Below are 26,717 nucleotides of genomic sequence, written 5' to 3' on the forward strand. Positions count from 1 at the left end.
GCATCGATGACTGATCAAATCTGAGAGGATGCCACAATCTCTATTTCAGCTCAGTAGGCGCTAAGCAAAGTTATCCATCAACATCACTTTATATAAAACCAGTCACCAATTGAAACAATCACTAACCTGCTGTGTAATGGCATAAAGTTGATTTTCTATTTATAGGATTTTACTTTTTTTTTTTTAACTCGACAACTCCCAGTTCTCCGTGGAGTTGTGACAAATAGTTTAACAACTATGTATTGTGCTTTTTTTGTCCCCTTGTTAACTCTGTAACAATACTGTTAAAGTTACCTTTGATAAACTCAACGGCTCCCAGCAGCTCAGAGTCCTGGCTCATCCTGAACAAGGCAGACAGGATCGGGGACTGTTTTGCACCCGCCACCGTCACGGATCCGTCTAACGCCTGACCTGTCTCGGCTCCGCCTGCTATCTCCACAAACTTTTCTGAACTGCTAGCAGTTCAATAAGCCGTTAGCGGGCTAGCAGGCAGCTGAACAGAGTTTTAACTAAAGTTAGAAACTTTCACATTAGTTCCACACTGGTCTTTTCAGCTTCTCCCCTCGAAAATACTATCCTTTCTACTCATTGCTTTCTGTTTTATAACGACAAGTATTCTCAGCCTTCATATTAGCATGTTAGCACCACTCGACGACGATCCGACACTCTAAAACTCAGATTGCCTAAATCCCTCCTTAAGACACGTTACTGTAGCAACGGGAGCCGCTCCCATAGCAACGACAGCCAATCACCAAACAGAACATGCTGCCTTTCTGCGTTGCTTTCAAGTTCCACTGGGAAACAAATAACGAGGCCTTCAATCACTCGGTCTACTCGACTAGTATTTGATAAGCTGGAAAAAGAAAAAACTAGTTGGTTCCAAAAGAAATGATGTAAATAAAACAGAGCAACGATTTGCAAAGCCAAAAACTCCGTATTTTATTCACAAAAGAACACAAATTATATGAGTTAAAAATGAGTCAATGAGAGGGACAGTTCAGACTGAGCAACTTGGAGACAAAGTGAGAGAGACAAGATTGAGATGGTTTGGAGGGAAAGTGATATAAGATAAAGGATGAGAGGGCGGAGGAAACGAGGAAGACCTCAGGGGATTAAATGGATCTAATGAGCACATATAGAGGGTTGGTGTGACTGTCAGATTTATTATTCTTATTGAATGTGCCAATGCAATAACAATTAATTATCAGTTTTCTTCTTCTTCTTTCCTTTAACAATTTGATGTGTAAGTTGTCTTTCAGATTTGAGAGATCTCCCACAAAAGTTATATCAGGACAGGCAACTCAGTCAGCAATTGTCTGAGTATCTTGAAAAGTAACAAAACAAGAGCAATCTCAGGCACACTTTATCAAAGAAACACCATTCAAAGGTTGTGAGTCACAAGGCTTTGAACTTTTCCATGTTTTTATATCTTTTACTTTTTTTTCACAGTAGCAGTTTGAGGTTTTATGAAGCATTTGATTGTTTTCAAGAAATTTTCCTCTTGCAGTGTGATAACATCTATCACTATAATAAATAATTAAATATAAATAATATTCATTATGATGGATTTATGGTTCTCTCAGACATCCAACAACCTTGGCCATTAAAAGCATTCACAAAACAGCTTCAAATTTTAAGCTGAAAATCAGACGCAGAGGGTGTCTTTATACTGTAATCATGTCCACGTTATGCACACTAGGTAAGTACTGCTACTCGCAGTGAAAGAATTTTTAGAATATGACTTGTTGGTATTACTATGTCACTATCTCTCTCTCTCTATCTAAATCATTATGGCTGATCTTGTGAGTGTGTATGGCAGTCAGCATGTGACATTGCTATCTGGATCATTCAAACAGCAGCTTAAAACCCCTTTAAAGTAAAACTGCACCTATATTGATGTCACTTATCTGAGCTGATAAAATGTGCACATTACATGAGTACTACTGTTTAAACAGAAGGTGTTTCATCAAACATTAAAATCCAGTTAACAGTAAAATGACATTTTAAAATGTTTCCAGCTGCCTTTATCACTCTCAGACCTTTACGGGCTGAAAAATAATCTCTACGTGTTGTTTCAGCTCTCAAATGATTTTAGCCAAATTATAAAAGAACTTAAAAATAAAAGTTCAAAATTACATAAGCTGTTTTTAGGGGTTAAAAGATGATTTCTTTATAATATAAAATAAGTGCATTGAAGTACAGACACTTGTGCCAAAAAGTATACTGTGATAAAAAACTGAAGTATTGACTTAACTGATTCAAGTAAAAGTGAAAAAGTATGGGCTCTGAAATGTACTCAAAGTAAAAAAAATAAAAAGTAGCTCTTTGGAAGACGTTTCTACCAGCCATTTATGTGCAAAGCTAACTGAACTATATTGATAAACTAATAAAACTATGATATTACATTGGAATACAAACATTTTAATCTAAATCCTAATTCTAATAAAACAGAGAAAAAGAAAGGGAATTATTATTTTATTTTTTTAAACGGTTCTATTTGCTGTTGCCTACATTGTAGATGGTGAGTCTTCCTCAACACCTAAACAGAAAAATGAGTATGGGGTTAAAGTGGGGTTCGGTAGGTGCGGGGATGTTAAGAATAACTGTGGTGGCTCAGAGTGGGGGCAAATATCACAATACAAAATGATTTCTAATGTGGGTTCCAGTATATTTTCTTTGTGTTCAGGCTGTGATTGGTTGACCCGTGCTGCTGAGGCTGCTCACAGGTTTACTGCTCTTTGTGGATTTACACAACTGAACGGAACAAGATTCGAGCAACGTGCTTCGGGACTTTCTGAACCAGTTAATCTTTGTCTTCCTAAATGACATACTCATCATCTCAAAGAACTTTATAGACCACCACGACTATGTTTTCCAGGTACAAAGACAGCTAGAAAACAGACTGTGTGTTAACATGAGACAGGTGCGTTGAATCTGTGACTTTTCTTGGTTTCATTATCAAAAGTGAAGGTAGACCTAGCCAAGGTTTGCAACCATTTGACGCTCAGCAGAGATGGTTTTCTTTGACACCTCTACTCAGGTTTACGGTTTAGGAGCAGTGCTCTTGTAGCAACGGAAAAGCAAAATGCATCCGTGTTGCTTTTCCCTGCTTTTTTTATTTGTGCCCAAAATAAATCTTCAAGTTCTCCACCTGCAGGATTACTTAGACCTGTACTCCACCTGTATATGCATTGTCCCTGGATTTTGTCATTGGGTTGCCTCTGCTATCACTTAACAACGTCATTGGAGAATCGATCTCCAAGCTGCTCATTTCATTGCTCTACTCTAGCTCCCTACAGCACTACAAATGAATCAACTACCGATCGACCATGTGATCCGCCTCCAGGGGATACTTGTTGTCATCATCTCAGACAGTGGCCCTCAAGTCACCTTGAGAGTCTGGAAAGAGTTCTGCATTGCCATTGGGCCAAATGTTAGACTCTCATCTGGTTTCCAGCTGCAGACTAATGGCCAAATCGAAAGAGCCAACCAGGAGCAGGAAGCAACCTTTGGTGTGTGGTATCAACCAACCAGTATCAACCACTGCAACAGGTCTCACCCTATTTGAGGCATCTCTTGGTGACTGCCCACCCTTGTTGCTGTCTGAACAAGGTGAGCTTACAACACCATCTTTGTTGCTGTCTCCAAATTACAGCGGTCCATTTTAAATTTAGGCCATTATCAACTCTGTTTCTATCCTCTGTTTTCAGCATAATTGCTCCAAGAGCACACCGATGACTCATCCAGGCCACAAAAGAACCCAAAACATCTAAAGAACTGCAGACCTCGCTTGGCTCCGTTAAGGACAGAGTTTATAATTCAACAATAAGAAAGAGACTGGGCAATAGTGGCAGCCGTGAGTTTCAAGAAGAAACCTGCTGCTGAGCAAAAAGAACACAACAGTTCATCTCACATTGGCCAGAAAACATCTTGATGATCCCAAGACTGTTGGGAAAATGTTCTGTGACTGATGAGACAAAAGATGAACTTTTTTAAGGTTTGACTGCTGTTACATCTGCCATAAAACGAACACAGCATTTCATAAGAAGGACATAGCAGCAACAGTTAAACATGGTGGTGGTAGTGCGATGGTCTGTGGATGCTTTGCTGCTTCAGGAACTGGATCACTTGGTATAATTGGTGGAAACATAAATTCTGCTCTTCTCATGCTCAAAAACCCTCCAATGAGGTTGAAGCAATTCTGCAACAGTGGGCCAAAATCCAGCACCACGATGTGAAAGACTCATTGCAGTTGTTGCTGCCAAGGGTGGCACAAGTTTTTAGGTGTAGGCAGCAGTTACTCTCTCACACAGGTTTGGGTAGCTTTTATCTTTGTCTAATATTAAAATTTGTTTAATATGTGAAACATGTAAGTGCAATGTAAATAATGAAATTCTGAATGCAATATAATTTCATTGAAATTAGATTTCTTCCTCCAGCCAAATCCAAGACATCAGCATTTCTGGATAAACAAAGGTAACCAAGGTCAAGGTGTTTTGAGTCTATTATCTGTAATTAATGGTAAATCCTCAAGCAGATGACCAAGAGACGTGTTTGTTATGGGGCTTAGGCCTCATTTAGTCAATAAAAAGTCATATTTATAGATAAATATGAAAAAGAATATGTCATTAAAGTTACAATAATGAGTCCCTACAATAAATAGGAGTTTCTATTCTTTTGTTTTTCCTATGTCTTTCCTAAGTCAATCAAATAGTTTCTAGAAAATTCTTTAAACTATTCTGTGTGAAATGTAGGTGAAATGATCCTTCCTCTGACCTCAGACTGAGTTTGTGGTAAAGTTTCCTGCTGTATTTGTATTACAGAGTAGTCCTTTAACTTTCATTGAGCATCTGTATGTATCCCAATGACGACTTCAAACTCACCTGCGATCAATGAGATCCACACACAGTTGGGAGCTGATCCTGATCCAGGTCCCGGCCCCGGTACCGGTCCTTGTCCAGGTCTGGGTCCTGGCTGGAGTATCAGAGGGTTGACCTGGTGGGTCCTCCAGGACCCGGTGTCTGCCATACTGCAGGGGAACAAACAGACTGTAAGGGTACAGCTGAAGGAAAGAGGTGTCAGGTGCCCTGGATTGGGTTACCCCTGGTTCCAGAGGGGACAGAGGTGTGAGTTTACAGCCTCCTCAGGTTTCAACACACATTCTGAGCTGGACTTCCTGCTATGCACACTGTACATCATGTCACCTACCGCAGGTGAGTTAGAGGGGCAACCAACACAATAACTAATGACATCACGGAAACAGGACCATAGGACACAGGAAGTGCAGGTCTAGAATAGTCAGGAGCCAGTTACCCAGCACACATTCAGTTTTTACATCAAAAACACTTTGATGCTATTTGGGAAGAAACTGCATGGGGTAGAAAAGCTACAAAAATGTTTTAAAAACCCTGCCAATACCTAACCATTCAACCACCCACATAATACACAGTGAGTAACATACGTTTTGAACACGTCACCAGTTGTCTAAGTAAAAATATTTCTGAAGGTGCTATTGATATGAAATTTTCACCAGTTTTTCAGTGAAATTTTCAGTACCAACCCATCCAATTCACACATGGAGAGAAAACCATAGATGTCCATAATTTAATTTATGCGCAATAATGAGAAATGACACATGGCAAAAGTATTGAAAACATGAAGAAAGGGAGATCCAAACAGGCATGGAAAGTCATGGCCCAAAGCCCAGAGAGCTGGGCAATGTGGATGTGGAGCACTCTGTGGAACCTGAGGAACAGGTGGTGTGAAGAGTTAGGGTCATCCCCTCCTGCCAGTTCTGGGGGTGACATAAAACTTAAATAACTAGAAAGACACCACAGGCCACAACATAAGATAAAAAAAAAAATTCAAAAGATTTGCTGAACACAGAATAAAAAAACACGGCTGATTTGGCCAAAACAGGCCCCTCGTACAGCTGTAAATCCTCCTATTAACGACTTCATCAGTGCCCGTAACAGTACCTCACTTTATAGACATGTACAGCTCTGTTGTACTGATAGAACTTTGTTTTTCTTTTTGGTGGACTGATTTTCTCTCTTATATCAATTTATACACTGGATCTGCACACAACCACACAGGCGTCCCTCAAAACATGCAGTAAACACAAACAAACTTTTTTCTATTGACTCAGTGTCTTGTCCTGGTGTATGTCCTGTGTTTGTGTGTAGTAACTGGTTAAGTCATCAGTCCAAAATTAAAGTGGTTACATATGAACTGCAATTCTTGAGCCTAAATCTTGCAACCATGTAAACAGTAGGAGTGTGTGGTCAAATATCTATAAACCTCCACTCACAGCTCCTACACAACAACATAAAGCCACAGCACAGGGCTAATTGTAAACGGATTGGCTCTTACATAGCACTTTATACAACATCACATTCACACACATGCATCTACATCAAAGCGCTTCCTACTATTCATATGAACACCAGGATCAAACCACCAACCCTGTCATTAGTCGGTAACCTGCTCTACAACCACCCCAACTGAGAACTTCCTCCTTTGTAATCCCCATATCTGTATTAAGCTTCTATTTGCCATATTTCAGATCTCCTGTAGGTGGGACAAGTAAACTGGGAATGCCGTACATTTGCTGAATGAATTTTATTTTGGTTCGGGAAGCACAGCAGTCATCTCTTCCCAGTCAGCCTGTACGCTCATCTGTAGAGGCCCGATACATCGGTTCATAGTGGGCATGCTTCCAATGAATGTAGATTCTGAGCAAAAACCATTGCTTTTAAGAAATCATACTGAAGGTTGCGCAGTAGTTGAATTGCAATCAGTTTTATGATGAGCTTGAGCAAAGCATGCAGATAAAGATAGAACTGGAAGACAGTTTATTCATTTTATTGGTCAGGTTATGATTACAACTCAAAACTTCATATGTAGTGGTCACTGTTAGATAATCAGCAATGCTGATGTCTGAACCGGACTGACAAAGCCTCTCAAAAGTCTAACTACTACACTCCACATAAGTGTTAAATAGTCCTGATCCTTTAATTGCAATGACCCTTCTTTGCTGAGGGTTTAATTCTCATGCAAAAAGCCAAAATCTCAATCAAGGCTATGGATATATGAAAATTTTCAAAACTGAACAAAGAAAACTCAAATTTGACAAAGGAGGATACTGACCAAAAAGCATAATCCCAAATCTGCTTTCAGTCAAAGAGCAACCAAAGAACCAGGAAAGTGAAGTGCACATGGGGAAACATTGGAAATCTTTCCTTGGAGCAGTTAAAAACAGGCAGAAACATGTGAACACAAGGAGGAGATTTATTTATTACAGTATTTCTGGAAAAAACCCTGAGAGACAGAAACTAAGAGGGTCGGCCACGTTTGGAGCAGCTACCGAGCGTGGGGTCAGTGTGTGCACAGCGTGTTCTGCTACAGGTTGGGGTTCACCGCTCCTGATCCTTGACATTCGATGATGTAGGTGATGTTTCTGCTCAGCTCGTCTTCGCACTTTGTTATTGTGAACTTTGCCTGCAAATACAACAGCACACAAGGTTAATGACTGATCAGCTCGACTCAGACCCGAGGATGACCTGAGGTGCTGCGTCAGACACCAGGACAAGATAAAGAAGCAATATTAAAACTGAAACTGTGACTCGCGAACAGAACAGGCACCATTTGGGTCAGTCTTGTGCTGTAAGAGTTTCTGACCTGAGTCAGCTGCTCTGCGATGTGAATTGCTGTCTGTGTGTGTAGTGTCACAGCACCGGTTCGAATCCGAGACGTTCCCTTTGCCAGCGCCATGAAGATAATGAGCTGCAGAGGAGAGTCAGAGTAAGGTCAGAGTAAGGTCGCAGAGTGTGTGCGCGCGTGTCGCTCTCTCTCACACTCACCTGGTCCTGCAGGAATTCGTCCACGCAGCCATTGTGTCTGATGTTTTTCAGCAACATCTCAGCAGCTTCAATACCCACTTTATCTGCATACACACCTGAAAAACAAAAATCCCATGTACTTGAACATCTGCACTGTCAAAGAAAAGTCACTGTTTCAGAACATCAGCCCAACAAGCATTCAAAGCATGTTTGTTTTCAAAGAGGGGGGCATGGGGAAGTAATGACTTCATATAAATTACATTTCTCAATGAGGTGTCAACATTTATCACATTACTGCAGCATTGCTGCCACCTGCTGGTTCGTGTGACTCCTCACCTTTCTTTCCCAGTGCTGAACCAGCAAATATGCAACCTGTAGAGGACTTGGCAATGATTCTGAAAAAGAGGTGGAAAAGCAGTCAGGGGGCTGATCCTTTGGGGAGCATTGGCAGTTTTAAACCAAGAGCTTCATAGCGTACGGCCTCTTAGACCAGGTTTCACAAAGCTATAACTCCTCTTCATGCTGAGGATTTTAAATGATCAGGACTCTGGCCAAATGCTTTTCCTCTTTTCTAAAGTTCCAGAACATTTTTTCTTCCTTGCGTGCCAATGCTGAATGCATCGTATGTTCAGAGCTTACAATATTCCATTTCCATTCCCGCAGGCCTTTTCCTTCTCTTGCTGTGGCTGGATGTTGATGTAAAGTTCTTTGATTTCCTTCCTGATGGTTCGAACAGCAGCAGCTGACATGTCTTTAGCCAACTGTAGAAAACAAAAACTACAGTCAGCTCAATAAAGAAAAGCATACCTGACATTTTCACATTTAGTTTTACAATAACAGACTACGCAGCACCGGACAATACATTTCATTCGAAAGTTCCTTAACTAAGTTTAAGAAAGTGAATCCATTTCCACAGAAACCTTGGCTGCATACAACCTTGGCTACAGTGGCTCTTCTTAAACAGAAGGCAACAAATCAGAGAGGTTCAGATTTTCTCTGTATGTTCCAGGCACAACTTGTCCTGGCATCACATATGTTGCCCATATCTTTATGTCATATTATGTTATCTTGGCATGTACCGTTTGAAAGGGCAGCATCTCCTAAAGCAACCAGACACTCATCCAGTGTGCTGTTTGCACTTGAGATATAGATGAGAGGCTGGCACTCCCCAAAACTCCAAAACTCTCTGACCACTGCTAATTTGTCTTGCATCACGATTGTCTAAATGATTCCCCCATAACAACATGGAAAATTTGTGAAGTCACATGATGGTCTGAAATTGTCTGACTAGAATCTGCATCCCATAAACTGCTGGTAGATTCATTTCTGGGTCTTTGCACAGTACAAGGGTTAAATAGCACACTGTTCATCAGGAATTCAGTGCAGTTGTGGAAGATGACAGTTAAGTGCTAACTATACTGTTATGCACTGTCCCCACTGCTGTTCTGCACAGGACTCAAACCTAACGCCAATTCATCGCAAAGAGTGGATATGTTTATATATTCAGGAGTGGAGTGCACTCCTTAGCCAGGTGGAGACCGAACGACCAAGTCCAACACTAGGCTGTTGGGTCTCCAGCTGTCCGTGTCCGCAACAGACTTAAATCAAGGCTTAAAGTCGCCATCTTGGACTCTAGCTGGTGATGTCAGTCCTTATCCTGTTCTGAAGCCTCGGTGAGCTTTGTGTAGCTCAATATAAACAAAGTGAAAGACTGTATAAAAGATGGACGTAGCAAGGTCATCACATTAGAGTTTCAAAAAAAAAAACTGACGTTAGTAGGAGGCCTCACTGTGAAACTGCTTATTCATTGGCTAGCCATTTTTGAATGACAAGTCATTAGCCAACGAGCTAATAATGAGCACAAATAATCCTTTCTGAAACATAGCATGTGGCTAAGACTAGTTAATTAGCAGTGACTGTATTATCAAAAAAAAAATAACAAAGAAGAAATTGTGTACCGGCAAATTAATGAAAGACTGGAAAAATAATCCAGTACACAAGAAAAACAAAAACACAACAGTTGACGCAGTAAAAACCATAAAATGAGTAATGTGAGTGAGTGTGAACTTTACTTTGAAAGGTAGAACTCCAGCAACATAAGCTCTACCATAGATCTTTGTGATGTTTCCTCTCTCAGTCATTGTGACAGGTGTCAGCTCTTTGACTGGATTCACCGTCACCATGACCTCACCTCCACCTTTAGGGTAGAAACCCCTGATACACAAATACACAGTCAGATACACACAAGTACTCCAGTAACATTTCAACTCTGTAGATCTTGGTACACTGACCTCATTCTGATGTCACAGTCAAAATGGACTCCAAACTTCTCCACAATGGGTTTGAATACCTGAAGACAATTAAAAAAAAAAAAAAAAATACAATCAAATGTAATATAAAAACAAACTCTATAAACACACACTTAAAGTTCTCTGCTTTCACTTTCACTGGAAGTGCATCAAGTTAGGCACTAACTGAAGCTCTGAGTCAGTTAGCAGGGTAACAGACTGTGGTAACCCGAAGTTTCTCTCTGGTTGACTAATATCACAAGCCCATCAGTAAACTCTGTCTTATCCCTTTCTACACATTTGATCTTCACTTTCTGTCTCATAGGCCACATCAGATTACTGCTGAATAACTAGATTTAAAAGTCAAATAGAACTCCAGCAACATCTAATGAATATTAGACTTGGGTGGATGACCACTGACAGCATAAAAAGTTGTGTTCTATCAAACTTTAATACAGTCTATGGAGGATCAGCGTGGTCCAGGCAAAATAAAGTGACTCTTTCCACTCTAAAGGTAAACATCATGGTCCATACTGACATATTATACTCTTCAGTGAGTTGGATTAAAACGGAGACTGTGTTCTTGGTATTGGGGTACCAATGATGATTGCTTTGTCTGTTATAGGGCTGCGGTGTGTCTATGTCGATTACCTTGATAGCGTAGTCAATCTGAGGAGCCATCTCTGCGTTGGTTCCTCCCTTCAGACAGAGCTGTGAGGCAGCATCGGCATAAAGAGCACAAGGCAGAGCAACCTGCAGCAGGAGACACACACTCCTGACACACACACAAGAAGTGATTATATATAGATGTTTAATGTTTAAAACAAAAACAATCAATAGCTTTTGTATTACTGCCAGATAGCAGCTGGTTACATAGTAAGCGATGCAGTCAGTGGGTCAGACTTACCCTGCAGTCTGCGTGTCAGCCGTGTAGTTCCCAGCCCGGGTTTTACCAGGAGTCAGACTGATGTCAGTGGAGCCAATGCTGGCTCCTTGAAGACTGCCAGAACACAGATCTGAGACCAGCTGCAGGCCGGTCAGGTGCTGTGGTCTGCACACAATTGATCAAAATGTTACGATTTGAAATTTCAGAACTCTGTTCTTTTACTGGGACTTTGAGGGGGCTTGTGCCTCCAACTTTTTAAGAACGAAATAGAAATGCACACGAAAACGTCGCAAATAAAATGCACCGAACAGTAATCAATAAAATCTAATTAAGATAACTGATTAAAAGCCGAGGAAGTTCTGCGGCACAGAGTCGTGAAGGTTTCTGCTGAAGCTGCTAAAAGTCGTGCTGTGCAGACTGAAGCTGAAGGTGACAGATGGTCTTCTTTTCACACAGAAGCTGCGTTTTTAAATCAGCTGAGTCTCAACAAAAGCACGCAAACAAACCGGGAGGTATTTAACTAATCAGCGTTCACACGGTAGAGCAAATAACACCAATGTAAATAAATCGGACAATCGGTTGTTTTTGTTAATACTTTTAAGTTAACCGATGCATCAACTTTAATGAATAGGCTAACATTAGCCTGCTAGCACTGAGCTAGTAACTCACCTCAGACCCGGCGTGCTTCTGCCGGCTCGGATTTTAGTGATTTTGATGGAGGACCCGATGATGCAACTGAGCGCCGCCGAGACTCTCAGGATCTGTCCGCCCTGCACAGAGCAAATGAAGGGGAAACAGAAGCGACATCAGCGAGCTAAAAACCGCCTGCTGTCCGCCGCGCTAGCATTGTGCTAGCACATTAGCGGCGGGGAAAGCCGGCAGCTTTTCATGTGATCACCTCCCCAACATAAAGTGAGTACTCACTCCTTCCATCACGCTGCCGTCTATCTCCACAGCCTCAGAGTCCATCTTCATTCAAAACAAAATTTTTTTTACTCGGATGCTGTTGCTCAGCTCAACTCCAGGTTCCCGTACTTTTCCCTTGTGTTTGTTCTTCTTCTTCTTGGTCTTTATCAGCGGTTGACAAAGAACGAATTGGTGCATTACCGCCACCTACTTGTATGGAGTGGGAACTAGAATGACGCTTCAGGATTGGATGCTATTATACAAATGGGTTTGTCTTAGATACCTAATTAATATGGCGTTATTTTTGTAGAATAGTGGCACAAAAATAACGCCATAAATTATGACCTGATAACTTTTACTTCCTGGGTTATTTCTAAGTAAACAAATTAAATCTAGTTTCAGTTTCATTCTATTTGGGTTTTGAATCAGTTGTCTTCTTTCTTTCTCATACTCCTGACAGTATAATATTACATGCTCTACTCTCAGCACCCCCACAGTACTTACATTTTTATTGCAATGTTTCCCTAAAATGCATGGTGTATAATTTAGCCCAGTGCACCTTAATATGAGACGTAAAATGATTGCGTCTTCTCTACTCCTCCTCCCTACACTTCTTCATCTATAACCGAATGACTGCAACCACTTCCATTAACTTTCAAACTAAAATGAAAAAAAAAAAGTGACCACACTAAAACAGTTTTTTTCTTTCCTCCAAGTGGTGGAGTAGAAAACATGATTTTGTTTATTTACTAAAATATTTTATCTGTAGTTTATGGAATACAACATTTTCCAGCCATTAACTCTCCTCAGTTCCTTTCAAATTATTTTACAGTCCTATTGAAAAGCTGTACAGAAGTCTTGACCCCTTCATCCGCTGTTTTTTTACATTTTGCTAGGACAATGGGAAGCTGGTGCAGCAAATGGCTGAAACATGGGCAAACATGCATGAACATATAAAACAGAGTTTGTAATGAGCTTGAAAGCCAAGATTTGGTATGAGCACCTTTATTATACTCTCTTACTATCCTAGGCAGCTTTACTGTAACGTCAATGAAGATTTGAACCAAAAATTGCAAATGTGGCTTCATCACTCTTCATGAGACCCATTTTTCAGTTCATTTCTTGTGTAAAGTACTTAGGAAAAGAGTGGTGCACCAAGAATATGAAGATGACCCAAAATGAATGCTGGGATGGGGTGGGCCACAAGGGATACACATGAGCCATCCTTCAAATCTGGGCATTTGGAGGAGCCTTGGAATTTGGACAGTCTTTGTTGAAATGCCATACCTCTGTGATTTTAGCTACTTTGTAACCTTTTTCTAAAGCTAAAGTAAATGCAGGGATGGGCCACAAACCAGTCAGAGCTCTTTGCTCATTACCAAGATTACATCACAGGCTGCTCACTGTTTTGTGAAAATGTGTTTTCAGATTGATTACCGCCATTTAAGTTTACCCTGCTGGAGCTAAATGTATTGCTAAAAACGGACTGTCATGATGAATGTGGCTGATTGTTACTCTCCCTCTTTATGCTTTTTTTTAAAACTCAAATAATAATAATAAATAAATGTCCAAAAAAGTAAAAAGAAAGCTTAGTTTTTCTTTTGTTGTTGTTGATTTTTTTTAATCAAATACAAAACATTAACTTTCATGATATGAAGACATTTTATTAGAAAAGATCTTCAATGTATAACTAAAACATGACAAATTAACAACAAAGTAAACAAACACTAATAAACTGCGACTGAAAGTATCTTAAATCGGTTGGCTGAGGCAGCAGCAGGGAAGCTCGGACCTCCCTCTAACCACCTCCTCCTCCGGGGAGCCATCGAGCTGTTCCCGGGTCTACCCCGGCCCTTCTGATGGACATGCCTGGCTGAAACACGTTACCCAGCAGGCGACGGCCTTTAGACGTGGAGGAGTAGCAGCTCTACCAGTCCGTTAGTGGACTAAGAAATCAGTGTCCAGAAACATCGCAGATCTTACTGATTCTAAACGTCAAACCCCTTCCTCACTTAAAACTGTTTGTTTCCCGCTCTCCAAGGAGCTCCAGGCCCCGCTCGTAGACTCGAGAGGCTTTTCCTGTAGCTCAGTCAGGCAAATGAGAGCTCTCAGACCTCTGGCTTCAGGTGAGGGGGTGTCACAGCTCCACAGCACGTGTTTCTCTCCCGCGCTCTCATTGGTCGAAGCAAGGGCCTGCCTCTCTTTTAATGACGGGCCACCACTAATTTAACGTAGTTTATTGACGTTCAAGGTCACTCCGACCTTCAGTCAAGGGTCTGACGGGTGTCGGCCGACTCAGAGCTACTCTGAATATGACTTTTTTGCATCAATCTTTCAAATGTTTGATATTTGTGTCACCTCAAGCTAATAATAAATGCTAATATCAGGTTAAAATGACTTGGTTGTAGTACAAATGCCTTCAATGACATGTCTCATCACATATGGAAGCAGAGACTGTTGAGCAGTGGGGCCACACAGACCCATGTTATTTGTAAAATCATTCTAATTAAGTGGCATTTTTAAATCGGCCGACCCTGGACTCTGCAGAGTCTGTCAGATAAACAGCAGCAGTAACTGTCACAAGTTCCTCAAAGGCCATTATTTGACTCATATTGTTTTTACTGAGGAGCTATCAAATGATGTCTGTTCAAGGCATTCTTTATAAACACGCCTCACCCCACTAATATTAATGATTTGTATGCACATAGAAGACTCTTGATACCAAATACATATGTGTAAAACATTTATTAAGTGTACAAAAAGTAGCTTGACAGAAAAATCATAGATAAAACAGACAATACATGCCATAACCCCTACATGAATAATAGCATTTCTCCGGTTTTTCGGACTTCTGTTGTCATCAATGTTGGTTACTTTTCAGTTATTAGTAAGGCAACTGGCACTTTCTCCCAATAGAAATCAAAACATTTTATATTAACTGTTCGTATGAAGTGAAGCCTTTTGACTTTTTAGTGGAACACTACAGGAATAGTGTTTAGGTAATTTTTTTGTTTATTTTTTTACATGGACCCTGAAATATAAGTCGAGTTTCCCAGTTTCATTAAGTCACAAAAACCCTACCAGAGCCAATCTAAGAATTGTACACACATTTAAAAAAAAAAGTTAAACTGATTACATAGAACTAGTAAATCACACAACACAAACACACGAGAGAGAGCCGTTTCCACAATAACACAGCAGGTATGAGAAAAACTCATACAGTGTGCTCAAGTCAGAAACAGAGTACAGACGGAGACCGTGTACTCGAAATATCACGTCACACCTGCAAAAGTCTGAGGAAACAGGAATCTTACTTCCATCATTTATCCCACACACTTCAAAAAGTTTGTCAGTTTTAGGTTTCGGATTGAGAAAGCTTTAACTTTAATTTCATCATCTAACCTAATCCAATTGACACTGCACTGTCCAAAGAAGAACAAACCCAAGCAAAGAAAAACTGGCCGCTGCATGGTAAATGTTCCTAAACCCTAAAGCCTCAGCTCCACTCTGCAGATCCAGGTGTTTATTAACAGCCTGGCATGTTGGTTAGATGAGTCCAATATCCTGTCTGTCTGCACACATACGTCCTGTTTCTGGGATGAGTGTTTTGGCTCAGAGACGCAACATTTAGCAAGTCTGAGAAGCACCAGTTAGTTCTCCAACTTTGTCGAATGAAAACTGAAAACGGCAACAAGAGGCAGAACAGCAGACTGTAAGAAAACGCCACCCACCCTACAATGTCAGCACTTGTAATAAGTGTTCTATTATTGTTCTGAAGTTTAGTTTCATTGGTTCTCTGGAGGCATCAGTCAGTTTTTGTTACAAGTGCAGATTTCTTCCTCTGCAGACTACACACGGGCAGCATAGACACGCATCTGCTAACAGAAGCGTTGCCAGTCAAAATGAACCACTAGTGTTTTTTGGTCAAAAAAAAAAAAAAAAAAAGTGCTGGCCCCACTAAGAAAATCTCTACAAAAAACTATTAGCAACCAATAAAGCCAGTCTAGGCAACAAGTTGCAGTGTAATTCAAAAAATAAGAGCTAAATAAGAACAATAAGAACATTCAAATACTGTAATGGAGCGGTGTGAGGGCCCTGGACTTCCTCTGGGTCTGCTGTCAGGGTTTACACAGCTGCTTTGGAGCACTCGCAGCTCTTTTAGGTGTGGATAGGACTGAGTTCAACAAAGCACATTTCCCCAAGAAAGCAGGGTTCACATGCATCACATAATTCTGACCATGCTAGTCTTGTTGAGGGTCGTAAGAACACAGACGGGAGAGCTACGTGATTTTAGGTTTGGCAGTTGTCTTGTGTTTTTTCCTGGCTTTATGGATTTCGGTCTGCAGCTCAACTGGGAGCCACATTTAACAAAAAAAAAGGAGGCTGCTTTTAGTTTTCAGAAATCTAAGAACGTTTTATCTTCACCTTTGAAGAAATAAGGAAGAGAAAAGTACGGAGCATAGTCACAAAGAGTTCTAGGTTGTGACCAGAAGGTCAAGTATCAACCGAGTGTACCTCAAAGGTCAGAGGTGGTTAGATTGAGCCCAAAGTAGAAGAACTGGATCCGGTCAATTTGCAAACCACCTTTTGAATAGGGAAATCCAAGGTAACTGAACAAGAATGTATCGTTTCATTTGCATTTGGATGCAAGTGAAAGGAAGACTTCAAAAAATACTAAGAAAACATGCAGCAGACAAACATGAGTATCCACGCAATAAATGTTAAAGTTAGAAACACATTCAGAAAGGCCCTGATGTCACAAGGGGTTTGATAACAGATGCATTTTACCCAGTACACACCCAGTATACAGCGGGTGTACATAGCATATAGACTATATATAGTATATATACCATATATAGTGTCTATATACCATGTTCTGTTGTGCTTAGGAGTTGGGATCCATCATATCTAATCCATTGTTGCTGGCGTCTGACTAATTTTTATTGACTCATTAAAGTAGGTGCAGAAATATGGAAAGCTATAAAAACCAAGTCCATTATACAAAAATGATCTTGAATAGTAAAAACATCAAATAATGAGGCAATGGACAGGATCATATCTGAATGGCTCTAGAAGAAAAAAAGTAGTATATAAAGGGTAAAAGCCATCTACTCATGAGGAAGGCTTCACATGATGGCACACTCTCTGGACGACACTTTGCCCTGTAGGAGAAGCAAAAAGGTTTGTTATTGGGAGACTTCCATGTGTAGCAGTACAGATGTACAAGTTCCAAAGACTGACTCCATCCAACAGCCTACAACAGGTGCTGACTGAGACAGACCATGTGTTCTACACTGTTTAACCTCAGTAAATAAACATGTTATGAAAACTATGAGCTCATTTTGAATGTGATCGCAGCCACACGTCATAAATACGTTGGCGCAGGGTCACATGCAGCACTGTGTAGCATCCCCTCTTCTTCTAACAGCAACCCACAAGTGTGTGGGACTTGAGGAGAGCAGCTGTTGGACTTGTGGAAGAGGAATGTGTCCCATTCTTCTCTGTTAGAGGATTCCGGCTGCTCAGCAGTTCTGACCCTGCTTTGTCCTGTTTTTTTGGTGCAAACTGCCACTTCCATAGGCACTGAGATTTTGGTTAGTATGACCTCAGCAGTTTCCCCACTTTGCCTCAGTCTATCTTAAACTGGCTTTGGTCCAGAGAAGACAGCGGTGTCTATGGATCACGCTCCCATGTGGCTGCCTCTTTGCATGACAGAGCTCCAACCTGCATCTGTGGAGGGCACGCTGATCCTGAGCCCATGCACTGATTTCCACCACACAATCATGCCCGTTTTAAGGGACTGGTGATGCAGATATCCAACAATGATGATATTATGAACTACAGATGATGAATTACTCAAAGTCTTCACATGTTTACATTCAGAAACATTCTGAAAAACAATTTGTAGACGCAGTTTTCTGCAGAACGGTGAACCTCTGCCTCTCTAAGATGCTCTTTTAGACCCCGTCATGTGACTCACATGTTGCCAATTAACCTAAGCGGCTGCTAAATGTTCCTCCAGCTCTTTCTTTTTAGTACCACTTACTTCATCAACCTTTTATTGACTTTCTCCAACTGCTCTGCTACCTGCTCCTGCCACCGAGTCAAAATGAGCTCATAGTTTTCTTAACATCTAATCTAACTGCAGTAACAGCCCTGCTCCTTTACACCGAGCCAAACAAAAAGTTTTACCAAAAAGGTAAAGAAAAAGAAAAATTGTTGGCCAAGTGTACCGTCTGTGCCACTGTCTCCTCCTCGCCATCAACATCATCTACATCCACCTGAGTGTTGGTTACAGTCCTCCTGGCCACCTCCTGTGAGACAAACACCGCATGACTCAAAAAATAAAAACCATGTACGAATTTCAAGCAAAGGAAACTGGTTTAGTTAGCTATGCACCGACGTCTTTACCTCGCCATCAGCATTGACCAAAGAGGTAACTATGTCATTTCCTGTGCCCCAGGAAGCCTGGCTTTTCCACAGCAAGTCAGTTGGAGGACTGTGAGCCATACCAGCATCGGCAGACCACACCTAGGTGCAGGTAAACAACAAAAAAAGCTGTTTACAACATACAGTATAACATACAGCTTCACATATTACATTTTTACAATATTACACAGCATGATCATCACGGTACAGTCTGTTAAACTTGAGAAATATCAGTCTGTCCAGGTAGGAAGTCTGAGCCGCTGGGAATCCATTTCACCTGCACAGGTGCAAATCAATGACAACAGGTGCAGTGGAGAGACAACAAGTCAATGCCCCAGAGGGTTTAGCAGTCGGGGGCCACAGACCTCCCTCCTTATCCCTCACGACTGATTTTTCTCTTGGTGTCCTTGTCAAATACTAGTAGCATGAGACCACCAGTGGGTGGCAGCACATTCAGCACAGAGGGAGAGGGAGGATGGCTGCTACAGGCCAAATGATCTTTGCTGGTGGGCTCTTTATCAGTGTTCCTGTCTCACCTCCACTACATGTGTGTCTATACGTGTCTGATCGTTTAGGGTCATGCAACCATACGCAATCTACTCACAGTGACAGACTGCCCAGCTTTCAGGACGTATTTTGGTGAGAACTTGTAGATGATTTCTTCCCCATTGTCAACCTGTCTCTTCAATCTCCAGTTGCCCAGAGGCTGGTCCTGCAAGACATGAGGAGCCTTAATACAGAAGTGCACTTTGTTCAGAAAAGGAGACACAATATAAAATTTCACCTAACACACCTGCTCAGTATCGTTGAGGAGTGTGACTGCGTTTCCATCCATGTCAGTCGGTGATATGGTGACGGCTCCAGTAGCCGTAGCCTCTTCTGACACCAACAACTGCTCCTCTCCTCTTCCAATCTCGGGCATCTCCCTAACCTCTGCTTCCGCTCTCTTCCTCTTAGAGGAGCGGGAGGATGAAGATCCTGTTAATCTGGACACTGTGACTCGGGAAGACGGGCTGGGGGACAGCTTCAGTCTAAAACAGGAGGAGAAAATGATGCTGTTGGAATCAATGCTGTTGCAACGATCCCAACAGCCCAATCTGATCCAAGTATCACTTTCCACACATCCTACCCACGGTGCCTACAGTAAGTACTGGCTCTGATGGCATCCTCATGATAAAGTACTTGATAAAACATGTGCACCTGTGTTCCTCTCCCTCCAGCAGTTTCCTGTATGCATTGATCTCCATATCCAGAGCCAGCTTCACATCCAGCAGCTCCTGGTATTCACTGAGCTGAGCGTTCATCCGGTCTCTCAGTTCAGCCATTTCTTGTTCTTTTGCTTCGATGGCACGGCGGTGCTTGTCTCGCTCAGACGACAGAATTTCTTCCAACTCTCTGATACGATCTTCTGAGGCAGCCACCTACAAAAGCAAACATGCAGACACCACTCAATTAAAACCAAATAGCAAACCACCAGAAATCCTGAGCTGTTTAAGGGATTTAAAGTGTGGAAGCTGTAGGAGAGATCTCCATTTGGGTGTACTGGTGTCCATAAAGCCACACCTGTTTCTGCAGGGCGCTGAGCTGGTACCCAAGGCTCTCTATTCTGGTACGAGACTCCTGCAGCTCCTCCCTGGCTGAGCTCATTGCCTTGTCATTAATCTCAGAGGACACTTTGGCATTATCCAACTGCAGACAGAACGAGACAGATAGCATATTTGAACACAAGGAGCATAAAACACAAAGAAAGAAAAGGGGAAAAGACAAACATGTGTCTTTCACCTTGGCCTGAAACGTTTGCTCCAGTTCTTCCTTATAAATAGAGACTTGCGCATCATGTTGCCTCCGCAGGTCCTGGTTGGGATCACACAAGTCTGATTAACATTCATTCTCAACAGAAAGCCTGCTGAGCAGTTACAGAGAAAATTAACAAGCCCTAGCACGCAATGTGAAATTGTGCAGCATTTTACAGTCAGAGCCAACCACCATGCTCCTGTGCATGTGCGCATGGTGCCACAGGCAAAAAAGAGCTAAAGACTGACTGATACTAAAAATGCCTTTATTATTTGTATGATAACATTTGTTTTTCAATGACACAACTGTACCTGTAAATATACTGGGTTGTAGCAGCCACAGACACGGCAACATCAGAAATTAAATCATACCTGTAGAGCTTGTGCCAGTTTGAACTCATAGTCCTGTCTGACTCCAGAGTCCACCTCCACTATTCTCTGCTCATGTCGACGGCGAGACTCGCGCACCTCCTGAGCACAAGGAGTGAGTGAAGTGTAACAGAGAAACGTCACCCAAAGAAAACCCAAAAACTTTGCTACGTTAAAAGAGAGGGAAAGAAATCTGATTATGCAAACTTTATGGCAGTCTTGTGCACAGGCACAGTATTTACGACACAACCCTTACCTCATCAAACATAGTCTTCCTGAACTCCAGCTCTTCACTCAGTGACTGACAGCGATTCTCCAAGTCCACACGCATCAGTGTCTCTGCCTCCAGCTGGCGTTTACCAACAGCATGGCTGTCCTCTGCCTACACATCATAAGACCGGGACATTTATTAGCACATGGACAACATTAGGCTGATTGGCTGGCTCTTCATGACCAAGCAGAGAACATTTGTTATGTTAGTCTGGCATACAAAAAGTAAATGAAACATTTACTTTTGGGGACATAATACCCAAATAAAAAGGTAAACAAAATTGTAATATCAATCACGATTAAAGTATTGTGGTGATCATATATTATCATTTCTAATTATTCAACCATTTCTAGATATTTCTTTTTCTGGCTTCATTTTTTTACTAAACATCTCGCATCTTTCCCACCTTGGCCAGCAGGCTCTTGACATCAGCTAGCTCAGAGCTCAGAGCAGCATTTTGGCTTAGAGCTGTTGAAAGAGCTGCTTCATTCTTATTCAGCTGGGCTTCCAAACCACTGGCCCTGGACATTGCTGCAGCAAGATCACCATCCTTTTTCTTTATACTGGAACAAATAGACAAGGAGGCAGAACACAATTAATATCTTTAAGTGGTCACTTAATGGCCCTTACAAGCTAACATCCAAAATCTTTAGCCACGTTAACACGATTTCAAATTTTTTTAAAAAAAGTATTTGATAAGGCGTTACCTGCGTGTAGCTTCTTCCAGGTCAGCCTGAGCCTTGCCCAGATCTATCTGGAGCCTGGCTCTCTCTCTAGCAGTTTCATCCAAAACTCGCCGAGCATCAGCCAACTCTGCCTCATACAGAGCCTTTAGGCCTGTTACCTAAAGAGAGGGATGCAAAACACATTACCTGGTGAAGAAAACAAACACTACTGACTGTTCCAGAATGTAAAGTCTTCCGAGTGGTTGCATATTACAACAGAAGGACAGGTTTCTAAAGTTCACCTTAAAAAAAAAACAAAAAAAAAAAACCCAACCTATTTCTTTTTTTTCTCCTTTCTTTTCTTTTAATCAGACAGAGGATTATTACAGGAACATACACTAAACTAAATATACACTGTGGCTCCATTATTATGTCTTAAAATTAAATTTGTTCCCGTTTGAATTTTATCTGAATAAATAATGAATTGAAAAAGATAAATAAATAAAACTCTTTCAGTCAAGCACTGGGGGCAGTGTTAAATTCAACAGTCAGAGCAGCCGTTTCCAGCTGACCTAATTTCATTCAGTATCAATTATTCTGAATGAATAGATCCAACTACCACAACTACACACACTGTGTGACGTTTTCAGTAACCATATATAATGTTAAGATGTAACAAAAGTAATTACTGTCTGAAAATAGCCTTAAAGCTTTCCTTTCACTGCTGCCACCACATTGGACTTTCCGAGTCTAAATAAGATTCAACTAACAACAAAGAGGAAGTGCATTAGCATTTGAGCAAAAAATACCTCTTAAGTACTTCATGGGCATCTATAAAAGACAGAACAAAGCAAGGAAGACTGGTACAACCATTCACACAATGGAGAGAGGTTTGGGATTTAAGACTTTCCAAAAATGTCAGCAAGCACGTCACACTTCTACTGGATCCAGAATTTTATTTTTTTTTAAACTTGCCTGCTTATGATCTAATTTACCCTTCTTTTTTTTTTACCTTAGTGTCACTGGAATTTAAAATAACATTTTTAGAATTTATATTACATTATTAAGTAGCAACCCTGTCAGTGTTAGCCACATTGGTAACTACTCCCTAATACCTGCAGTACAACAAAAATGACTCCTGTTTTTTTTAAAAACAAACAAACAAACAAACAAACAAACAACAACAGCAACAAAACAGCAGAAAACAGTCACAAACGCAGGCTTGTTAATTCAGTTAGCACTAGGCATGCCAACCAATAAAATCATAAGGCTAGTGTGCAGAAAAAGGTAGCATTGAGTGATCCACTGAGTGATTGTTAATATAAAAGAACACGTTTAGGGGCTCTCCTTTACTCGTTATAAAAGAAGGAACTTTGGAACATAGTATATGAAAGTGTAAAAAGGGTGGACAAGGCCAATTTTTCACGAATGTGGTTATTGCGTGCGTTCATCGCTGTGTTGATTGGGGTTGCTACGTTACAAGAAAAACAGGAAATTGATGCTGCTATGGGCAACAACGTGTCTTTGCAACACCACCTGCTATAACTCCAGTAGAAACACTACAAAACCAAAATTTATCTGTTGTAGGTCAAGTGTCGAAATAGTAGTTCCTTTAAGAAGCAGTTCCATTACAGGGTTGCTACCTGTGAGCATACAGTGACTCACAGCACGAAGAAATAAAGGATCTGGCACGATTACAAGATCTACCATTACTCAAATATGTTGGGTTTTTGTGTTTTTTTGATGAAGCAGAAATCATACATCATGCAAAGGTCACATATAAAATAGAAACCACGCACAAGTTAAAATTTTAACTTTAGGGCAACAACTATTCAAGATTACAACAAACACCTTTGTCCCATGATAGGTTCTATCGATGCTTATCTGATGAAGCGCAAAATTGTCTTGATACAATCATCCAGGTAAGGAAATCAATCATTATGGTAAAAAAATTCCCCAAAAATGGATTCTGTAGGGTTTTTTTTTTTTTTTTTTGTTTAGTTTTGTTTTTTTTTTGTTTTGTTTTTTTGGTCAAATGAACGGACAAATTCACAAATGCAAAAAATACATTAAAATAAAAAATAAAAATAAAATTTAAAAAAAAAATCACTGAGCAGAGATTGGCGCGCAGACCCACCCGCTCAGTGCTTCCGGTCCGGTCACATTTGAATACAGATGCAGTATGGATCATTACGGCAAACAATGCAAAGCCAACGGCACCAGTGAAGCTGAGTTTACCGTATGTGAGCGCAGTTAGTTACACATTTTACGCCGCATAATTAACGTGACTTATAATGACCGATTTTCCCTATCGTTCAAGACTAAATATGTGCGCGCACGAGCCTTTTTTCAGTTACACATTTTACGACAGGGATCACGTGCTGATATTACGTTTACTGAAATATTTTCATTTACTAACCTCTCTCGTAGTCACCTCTTCTTTTTCCGACACTTTGACCATTAGCCGGTCATTCTCCAATTCCAGCGCCCGCACGCGATCGATGTACACAGCCAGCCTGTCGTTCAGATGCTGCAACTCCTGTTTCTCCTGTAAACGAGAAATCCGAGTCGGGGAGAGAGGAGTGGAGGCCGCTGACCGGCCAGCTTCACGGCTTGGGGTAGCGCTTGCAGTCGCCATAGCGGTTCCTTCAAAATTCTGCCCGAGTTTTCCTGAGCACTCAGCGAGCAAAATAAAATAAATGACTGTATCTACTGGCTTTGTTAGATCGGGATGCAAAACAGCTCCTCTTGATAGTTAGCGCCAGGATATCGCAATCAATGAGCCGGAGGACCACGCAGTGTCTCGAACGCTTGCTTTACACAGTGATGTGATTCCAAGATGGCCGCGGTCAGGACCGCGCCAAAAGCAGAGGACACTTCCTGTCCGCAATGGCTGATGGGAAAGCAGAGGTACGGGAAGGGCGTAACGTAACGCATTACCTCCTGTCTAAACAAAAGCACCTTTAGAGGTTTTTTTTTCGAAAATGTCCCGTGACTTTAACATTATGAAGGACAGCTTCCCCACCAAAACCCTCGAAAAATTACCAGAAAGAACTGTTCACACTTGATAGTACTGAAGAGGATTAGGGCCACTGGAAAGAAAAAAAAAAGCAGGAACGTATTTTTTTTTTCTTTTCCTGAATTCTGAGAAAAAAAGTCAGAATTCTGACTTTTTTCTCAGAATTCTGACTTTTTTTTTCTCAGAATTCTGACTTTTTTCTCAGAATTCTGGGATTAAAGTCAGAATTCTGACTTTAATCTCAGAATTCTGACTTTTTTTCTCAGAATTCTGGCTTTGATCTCAGAATTCTGACTTTAATCTCAGAATTCTGACTTTTTTCTCAGAATTCTGAGATTAAAGTCAGAATTCTGACTTTTTTCTCAGATTTTTTTTCCAGTGGCCCTAATCCTCTTCCGTATGATAGCAATAGGATAGGGTTACACAGGTGCATATAAAGACTGTGACGTCAGGCCATAAAACCAAACTTCACCTTTCCTGTATGCTTAGAAATAGAAGCAGTTATTCTGGTAAATGACAGTATATTTATATTCCTGTGAGTGCCAAACATAGTGTGTGTGTGTGTGTTTCATTGTTCTACTGTGCTTCATTGATCTGGTAACAGTGACAATAAAGATCTATCTTATCTTATCTTATGTTATCTTTTTATACAGTATGTCAGCATTCAAAAACAACCGCTACAAATATAAAACATTCTATTACATAATTATCCCACTTGTAAGCAGTGTTGCTCAAGTTACTTGAAAATAGCAATTATTTGCTAATTACTGATTACTCCTCCAAAAAAGTAATCCTGTTACTTTATTGAATACTTATTTCCAAAAGTAATTAGCTACTTATTACTTAGTTACTTTTTAAAAACATGAAACCCAACATAATTCTATTGTTTGAGCATAATCCATCATATAAAATTGAAGTCTCTTTTAAAAACTTGTTTTATTAATTTTAATCTTTTAACTTTATGCGCATTGCAGTTAAATGATATGCAATAGTGTTTGACTTGAAGAAATTTCCTGTATATTCCAGCATATAAAATAAAATGGGTTTTTTTGTGTTTACACTCACTATTTCAAATATATGAAAGTAAAACACTGCAAAAAATAAATAAAATTAAAGATTCAGCGGCACTAACTCCTGTTGTTCTTAAATCTATTTTCACCTGTTTAGCAGGAGTGGCGCCGGTGGAGGTTTTCCTGGTGCCGCAGCTTTCATGTCAATGGGGGGATCCGGGGGTTTGCTCAGATTTGAAGTTTAATTTTTCACTGTAGAAAGAGGTTTTCTTCCCACACAGAGTGTACAGCAGACGCTAAGGTTTTTGTCACTTTTTTTCAGAGTCAAACTCAAAGTAATGTCAGTACTTCCAAGCTTTAAACGCTGCATGGTCGTACTCTCTCCAGCAACACACATCTGTTGCTGCCACAGATGTCGCACGCTCATACGTCATTGTCATGAGACATTCTCACAAACAAAATCACAGTTTAGTAATACAGCGTACTTACGAGAAAGTAACAGTAATATAATTACTTTTTTGCAATAGTAATCCCTTACTTTACGTGTTACTTGAAAAAAGTAATCGGATTACAGTAACGCTTGTAAGTGCCAAAATTATAATTAATTGACACATTAAATATAAACTTGTGCTTTTATGGAAAATACTGAACATGAAATTAACACAAATCCATTAACATGAATTTACCTCTATTGAAAAAAGCTAAACAAGACTTTTAACAAAAATCTCAAATTATGTTTGTTTGTTATTGTCCATTTATGGAAATATAAGCAGCCTCCTAGAAAATCCTAAAAATATTTTTTAACTCTGTAGAGTTTATTATGTGGATGTGGTGGCAGCGCAAAGACAGCCTGCACTTCTGATTTATAAACAAAATTTGGGAGCTGTTTTAATTTTGTTCTCAGTGGAAGAGTTGGATGGAGGAGGTTGCTCTTTGGTGAGATTAATGGCAGAGGCGTAAATCCTATCCCACAAACCATAGACCAAGGCGACTATGGTTTGTGGGTAAATGTTAGAAATGAGAAAAAGACAAACACCCATGTCGAAAAGTAGAGGGCTCATAGTTGAAGGTTTTAAAGGCGATAGCATACACAAAACATATGGAATACATAATAATAAAGATTATGATCTCTACACTGAAAACAATTAATCAGCATTCACACTAATTTTAACAATATGATGAAACAACAAGTAAGTCTGGTACCAACTAGTGAAAGCGACGATTAGTCAGGTAGTCGACC

General features: G+C 40.6%; 3 protein-coding genes across 3 annotated transcripts in view; all 3 read right to left on the reverse strand.

Annotated features, from left to right (window-relative positions):
• The window catches only part of cdc14ab (cell division cycle 14Ab), a 28,496-nt gene extending 28,050 nt beyond the window's left edge, over positions 1–446 (reverse strand). The window contains exon 1 of the mRNA XM_085375503.1: positions 295–446. Coding sequence (XP_085231629.1) covers positions 295–340 — 46 coding nt within the window. The 5' untranslated portion in view covers positions 341–446. The remainder of the gene's footprint in view (positions 1–294) is intronic.
• A 6,411-nt stretch (positions 447–6,857) lies between these two features.
• Positions 6,858–12,060, reverse strand: rtca (RNA 3'-terminal phosphate cyclase). Its single transcript, XM_085376140.1, has 11 exons — positions 11,940–12,060; positions 11,685–11,785; positions 11,037–11,180; positions 10,781–10,904; positions 10,133–10,191; positions 9,914–10,055; positions 8,481–8,602; positions 8,178–8,236; positions 7,863–7,957; positions 7,681–7,785; positions 6,858–7,500 (listed from the first exon to the last, which is right to left on the reverse strand). Exons 1-11 carry the CDS (start codon positions 11,988–11,990, stop codon positions 7,402–7,404), a joined length of 1,101 nt encoding a protein of 366 aa, XP_085232266.1. The 5' UTR covers positions 11,991–12,060; the 3' UTR covers positions 6,858–7,401.
• Positions 12,061–14,692: 2,632 nt separating this feature from the next.
• lmnb2 (lamin B2) lies at positions 14,693–24,271 on the reverse strand. Its single transcript, XM_085376723.1, has 13 exons — positions 23,868–24,271; positions 21,491–21,627; positions 21,190–21,346; positions 20,769–20,894; positions 20,516–20,614; positions 20,133–20,204; positions 19,914–20,039; positions 19,551–19,771; positions 19,144–19,381; positions 18,955–19,062; positions 18,333–18,452; positions 18,155–18,235; positions 14,693–17,083 (listed from the first exon to the last, which is right to left on the reverse strand). The coding sequence occupies exons 1-13, from the start codon at positions 24,084–24,086 to the stop codon at positions 17,048–17,050; spliced, it is 1,740 nt and encodes a 579-aa protein (XP_085232849.1). The 5' UTR covers positions 24,087–24,271; the 3' UTR covers positions 14,693–17,047.
• Positions 24,272–26,717: the final 2,446 nt, after the last annotated feature.

This window comes from Diplotaxodon limnothrissa, linkage group LG17, assembly GCF_057381915.1.
Source record: "Diplotaxodon limnothrissa isolate DT_005_m linkage group LG17, D_limnothrissa_male_GT1.1, whole genome shotgun sequence".
Taxonomy (NCBI): Eukaryota; Metazoa; Chordata; class Actinopteri; order Cichliformes; family Cichlidae; genus Diplotaxodon; species Diplotaxodon limnothrissa.